General features: G+C 60.7%; 1 protein-coding gene across 1 annotated transcript in view; it reads left to right on the top strand.

The window, feature by feature from the left end:
• The first annotated feature begins 862 nt into the window (after nt 1-862).
• Nucleotides 863-6000, top strand: part of LOC105805183 (DNA dC->dU-editing enzyme APOBEC-3A-like) — a 19397-nt gene continuing 14259 nt past the window's right edge. Inside the window, exons 1-2 of the mRNA XM_012638007.1 lie at nt 863-946; nt 5186-5339. Of these exons, the coding sequence (XP_012493461.1) occupies nt 936-946; nt 5186-5339 (165 nt within the window). The 5' untranslated portion in view covers nt 863-935. The remainder of the gene's footprint in view (nt 947-5185; nt 5340-6000) is intronic.

The raw sequence follows: 6000 nt of genomic DNA on the forward strand, positions 1-6000 counted from the left end.
AGCCCCTCTAGTGGCAGCTGTGCTGCGTGCAGCAGGAGGACCTGGGAGAGGACGGGGCTGACCTGCCACTAGGACTCAGTGGCTGGCTTGGGCAGGAACACAACCTCCCCACACTTCCCCAGGGCCTGGACGTGGGAGGAAAGGGCACAGGGTGGCCCTTCTGAGGTGGGTGTGTGTCGCTGCATCCGTCTGCTCCCTGGGGGGCCTGGCAGGTCTCCGTACCTCTCTGAGCCTCTGTTGTCTGCTCTGGGTCCTGGGGGTGGAAACCATCCTCGCTCTAGTTTGCAATCAACAGACGCACCGAGGAGGAGGCCTCAGCGCCTATGTGTCCCCTTCCCTTCCCAGGCCTGGCATGAAGGCCCCACCCTGCTCTCAGAGCAGACTCCTCCAACTGCAGGTCTCGGGGGGCTGCCCGGGAGCCAGGACCAGGCGCGCCCTGCGCTGGCCGCTGTGGGGGAGGCAGGGTCGGCTGTCCTGGAGCCTGACTTCTGGGAACACAGGCCCTGTGGGGGCCGTTCTGCAGCGTGTGAACCCCTGTCCTCCCACCTGTGCCCTGTCCTCCTGCCTGCCAGCTACTGCTGCCCAAAGTGACCGAGTCGCGCCAGAGCTTCTTTTCCTCTATGTCAGCCCACAGCGTCCACGTAGGGCTGGTATCAGGGTGGGGAAATCGATACCAAAACTGGCCCCAAACTGGCAGAGAAGTTCCTGTTCTGTGACCCTGATGTGGGTGGCATCCTGGCCTCAGTTTGGGAAGGGGTGGGGCACAGCACCCCTGAGTCAGCAGCTTTTGGGTCACTTCATGATATAATATATAAGGCTCCCGGCCCTGAGAGAATGTGGGTGAGGATCACACCGTCACACCCTGTGCCGGTCCCAGAAGCAGGAGGCCTGAGACCGGGAACCGTCACAGGACAGCACGAGGAGCTCAGCCCAGCATGGACCCCAGGTACCGAGGGCCCCTCAGAGCATGTCTGCTTCTGAGCCTCCTCCGCCAGCTTTCTGGAGGGCTCCCCTCTCCGCCTTGAACCCACAGTGACCTCCCCTCCTCCTGACCCTCTCTCTTGGCCTAGCCTGTAGCTCTGGGTCCCAGCCATGGGTCCAGATGGCCCCAGTCCTGTGTGTCCCCTGCCTCCCGGGGCAGGTGTGCAGGGAGCGAGCGCCTCTGGACAATAGGGCCGTGCCTGAGTAAGTGAAGACAGTTTCCCGGGGATTCTCCTCATCTGTCCTTAAGTGAACATTGGGCTGGAGAAGGTCCAGAGTGAGGGACAGAGCCAGGAGTCCCCTGGGGAGGTGGAGGAGGAGCTGGAACAAGGGGGGAGGGATGGTCACCATGCTGGCCGTCCCTGAGGCAAAGGTCCGTGGTCCCTGGTGTCAGACGATCAGACGCGAGGGCTTTGTGTGGGGTTGGCAGCGAGGAATCACTGCATGCTCAGGCAACCTGCAATTTCAACAAAAAGTAACAGCAAATAACTTGGAACATCACTCGCTAAAACATTGTTCAGTGTGGCGAAGACCTGTATTCTCCTTGGCTACCTCTGGCCACCCCATTCAGCTGGAGAAGCAGGATGTGCAGAGGGTGGGGGGAAGCAGGACGGGAGGAAAGGCAGCCTGTGAGGGTGGGCTGGGGACACTTCATCCCGACAGGGGGACTCTGAGGTCCCCACTGGGCCAGGCGAGCCCAGCATCTGCCCCATCGGTGGAGATTTGCTCCCACCAGGTCCGGCCGCACAGCAGGGCCAGCCTGACTGGCAGCTGGGAGGGTCCCCTGCAAAGCCCTACAGGGCCTGGAGCTGGGGATGAGGAGGCAGCATGAGGAGTGCTGAGGACAGGGACTGGGGCCGAGGGCCCGGTCTGCGTCTGCCACCCTGAGGAGGAAGGGAGACGACAGCCCAGCGCCTGGGGCTGTGGCATCCTGTCCTGGACTCCGTCGGGCCCTGACCACACTCCCAGCCCCTGGGCTCCTGGCCGTGGACCTTGTTTCCCTCCCTGGGGCAGGCCCAGCCCTGCTGCTTATGGGCCGTACAGGATAGTGGTGGACACTGTTGGGATGACCCTTGTGTCCCTGTCTGGCCCCTGCTTCCCTTGGCCTAGAGGGCGCCCTGGACAGACCAGGCCAGAGCAGGAGGGCACAGAGCTGGGTCCCTCCAGCACGGCCAGGCCCCACCTCCTCTGCAGGAGCACGTGGGCACCGCTTCCTCCCACCATGATGTGTCTGAAGGAGACCCGCCCATCTCTGTGTGCGTTCCTGCCCCTCGTTCCAATTCACTCCACCTTACACCTGGAGACAAGTGTCCTGGCCTTTCCCGACAGGATCGTTCCCGCTGGGTAGGACTCGGACGCTGGGGCACGGAGGGCCCAGCTCCACGGATTCTCCCATCTGCATGTAGAGCCTGAGGCTCAGGTCTGGCTCCTGCAGCAGACACATCGGGCTGGGCGGGTTCTGGATCCCTCTCGGCTCTCCCGAAGCACAGGGCTGTGCAACAGGAGGGGCACAGGGTGTGTTTGTCGATTGGAAAAGCCATCGGGGGTGGAACGTGAGGGCCCGGGAACCACATGCCCAGATTCCCCCTGCACCCTCAAGACCAGCGGGACAATAGCCGGGGTGTGGCTGCTGCCGCCGGACCCTCCCTCTGTGCTGGGCACTGTCCTCAGTGCTCCCCGGGCCGTCACATCCACTCTTACTGTGCAGACGTGAGTGGACCACGACAAGACGTCTCCTAAAGCATTAAACCAGCACAAGGACTCCAGAACTGACACCCAGTCCCGAAGGACACAAGTGCGAGTAAGACCCACACCAGGCAGAGGTGCGACATGCACAGTAAAGGACTTATGGAGAGAGACATTATTTCAAAGGGAAGGTGAGGCCATTGTTGAAGAACTAATATGAGAAAATTCTCAGGGATGAAGGAAACTGCAAAACGACAACGTGAAAAGGCCGGGGACAGGCAAGCAGGAGGAGCAGATATTGGACTGAACCCCTGAAGTTGCTGAGGACTGACCGTGGGGACCCCTAAAGGAGCGGCTTCCTGCGGTTCCCTCATCAATGCACGTGGACACGCAGCTTTGTGCCATTTCAGCCAGGTGACAGTTCTCAAAGCCATCCCGGAGGAAAACAGGGACCCTCCGAGGATGAGCTGATGTCCCTTTCTCCTTGGCTGCAAGGATGCGAGCAGACAGCGATCCTCGCACCCGCTGCGAGGGAGCCGTGTGGGCCGACACGTTCAAACAGACGTGGGAAGAGCATGTGCAGAGGGACATGTGCGGGGACACGGGCACTGTCCTCAGCTCGGGAGCTGCCCCACACTCTGGCTGAGGGCACAGTCCAGCAGCCAGGGAGGAGACCTCACAGGGACCCTGATTGCTCTACAGAATCAGGCCCCCACCGCGGGTGGTAATTAAGGGACAGCCCAGGGTGACAGCTGTCAGCTGGCCTGGTCAGCCTCCATTCAGAGGCAGGAAGGTGCGCGGGCTCCGGGGAGGGGAAGGAAATGAGTACTCAGTGGCCACAGCACACGGTTGAAGCTGGAAAGACCGAGGCAGGAAGAAAGTACGGATCCGAGAGAACAAGGAAGGAGTAGCTGGCGAGAGTTGATTGTGACCAGGATCCGGTATCCACGGCTTCCTCTGGCCCTGGCAGAGCTTGCATTTCCCTCGGGATCCTCCATCCGCCGCTGACCACAGGTGTGGCAGGACAGTCAGAACTGTCGTCCGGGTCCCGCCAGGACGAGGGTGGGTGGGGAGTCAGGCTCAACCATTCTGACCCCTCCCTTGAATGGAGTCATGGGAGGGGAGAAGACTCTAGAAAGCTTTTCCCCAGGGGCAGAGCCTGGGAAGACGTGCCTTGGTTTCTCCTCCCAGGGTCTCTGGAGCAACAGGACTTGTGTTCTTTCCAAGACCTTAGTTTCAGCTCTGCCTGGACCCCGAGACCTCTTGCTTCCCACACGTTACAGACTCTGTCCAGGTCGCTGCCCTCTGGCTCATTAGCTTCTGCCCAACGATCTCTGTGGACAAATATCAGAAAAGGCAAAGCAGGACGGTCTCCGGCTGCCCCAGCTCGGGCGCAGGTTAACCTGGGCATGCTTCGTGCCTGGCGCAGACTAAGGGGAATCACGTGACCTGAGACTAGCAGGATGTCTCTTCGAGACGCACAAGTGTCATCCCACAATTGCCACTGCCCTCTGTAAAGGGGGCTAATCTGTACTTGCTTGTACAGAAAGAAAGATTTGCAGAACTTCAAGTTTTAACTGTAGAAAGTAATGCGTGTTTAGGGCCACAGAGCACTTGTCATTTTTCATCAGTGCGACGGTGAAAAGCTAAAGGTTCAGAACAGAGATTTCCTGGCATTCTCTTCTCTCTTCTCCCTGATGGACCCACTCAGGAGCCTCTTGGCTGTGATGCTGGTGTGGCCCGAGTCATCCTGAGACGGGAGGAAAAGCCCCAGCTGCTCCACCTGGAGCAGGGGCTGTGGGGCTGGCAGAGCCAGCACAGGGTGGACGGGGAGGCCAGGGGACCAGACCCAGCCCTAGCCCAGGGAGAGGGACGAAGCCCTACCCAGAGCATCTGAGCGCACTGCCCTGACCCTGGGGAGACCCTGACAAGGCCAAGGCAGCCCCCAGAGGGGTCAGAGAGGGAGGCCCGGTGACTGCAGCAAGTGAGTGGAAGCCCCTCCTCGGACAGGTGCCCCAGGATGTGGGGTGCAGGGGAGGGATGTGGGCTGGAGAGGAAGGGAGTGTGGAGTGAGGGACAAATAGGCTGCGGTGGAGGGGGGAGGATAAAGGGGGGCAGGAGGGAGAAATACGGGCTATGGGGGCAGAGATTTCAGGTGCAGGGATGTGGGATATGGGGGGAGGGATATGGGGTACAGGGGAGGGATGAGGGGTACAGGGGAGGGATGAGGGATCAGGGGAGAGATGTGGGTTGCAGGGGGAGGGACATTGGGTACAGGGATGTGGGGTGCAGGAGGACAAGGGGTACAATGATGTGGAGTGCAAGAGAGGGATATGGGGTACAGGGGAGGGATGAGGGGTACAGGGGAGGATTGTGGGGTAAGTCGAGGGGTGTGGGGTACCCAGAAGGGATAAGGAGTGCAGGGGAGGGACGAGGGGTGCAGGGGTGCAGGGGAGGGAGGACCGGTAGTCCCAGGAGGAGTCTTCTGTTTATGAGTTTTACTCACCATTGTCCACAGATACCTGATGGATCCCAACACTTTCACTTCCAACTTTACAAATGACCCTTCCGTCCTTGGGCAGCACAAAACTTACCTGTGTCACCAGGTAGAAGTCCTGGATGGTGATTCCTGGGTCCTGCTGGACCAATACAAGGGCTTCCTGCATAACCAGGTGACCACCCCAGCCACACGTATCCAGGCAGGGCCCTCTATTCCAGGACTATCCATGGGTAGAAGGTTCTAGGGTGTGTATGTGATGTCCCGGAGTTTCTGTCACCTGTGCTTCCTGCAGCTGCTGTCTCTCTGCCCTGGGATGAGGTAGATGACTGTGGCTTCAGGTGATGCTCCATGGTGGGTGGCTTCAAGCCCCACATCAGTAACTGGCCACATGTTCCAGGGCCTGGCACCACTAGCCCAGGGGCACCCCCACATCCCGGGCTCAGCCACCCCCCGCTGCTGTACTCTGAGGGGGTCAGGGCAGAGGGAAAGGGTCTGCCCCAGGCCAGGTGGTGGCAGTCGGCCCAACGCCCATGTGGCTCCTGAGGACCCTGCCCAGGACCCTCTCATGGCAGCAGCTCTCACAGGAACACCTGCCGAAGGCTCCAGCCGAGGACTCGGGGCCGCCCTGACTTCACAAGGCAAAGATTCCCGGTGTCTGCCCCTGGGCCTGACCCGGGGGAAGAGAGACCGAGGCGGGACAGGGACAGGAGGCGCTGTCCTGAGACTCTGTCCTGACCAGGGTGGGGCCGGGAGAACAGGCCACGTCAGGATGCCAGGGTTGGCCAAGCATCTGGGGAGGAGCGGGGACTGGCCAGGTCCTGTCACACCTGCCT

This window comes from Propithecus coquereli, unplaced genomic scaffold, assembly GCF_000956105.1.
Source record: "Propithecus coquereli isolate 6110/MARCELLA unplaced genomic scaffold, Pcoq_1.0 Scaffold126, whole genome shotgun sequence".
Taxonomy (NCBI): domain Eukaryota; kingdom Metazoa; phylum Chordata; class Mammalia; order Primates; family Indriidae; genus Propithecus; species Propithecus coquereli.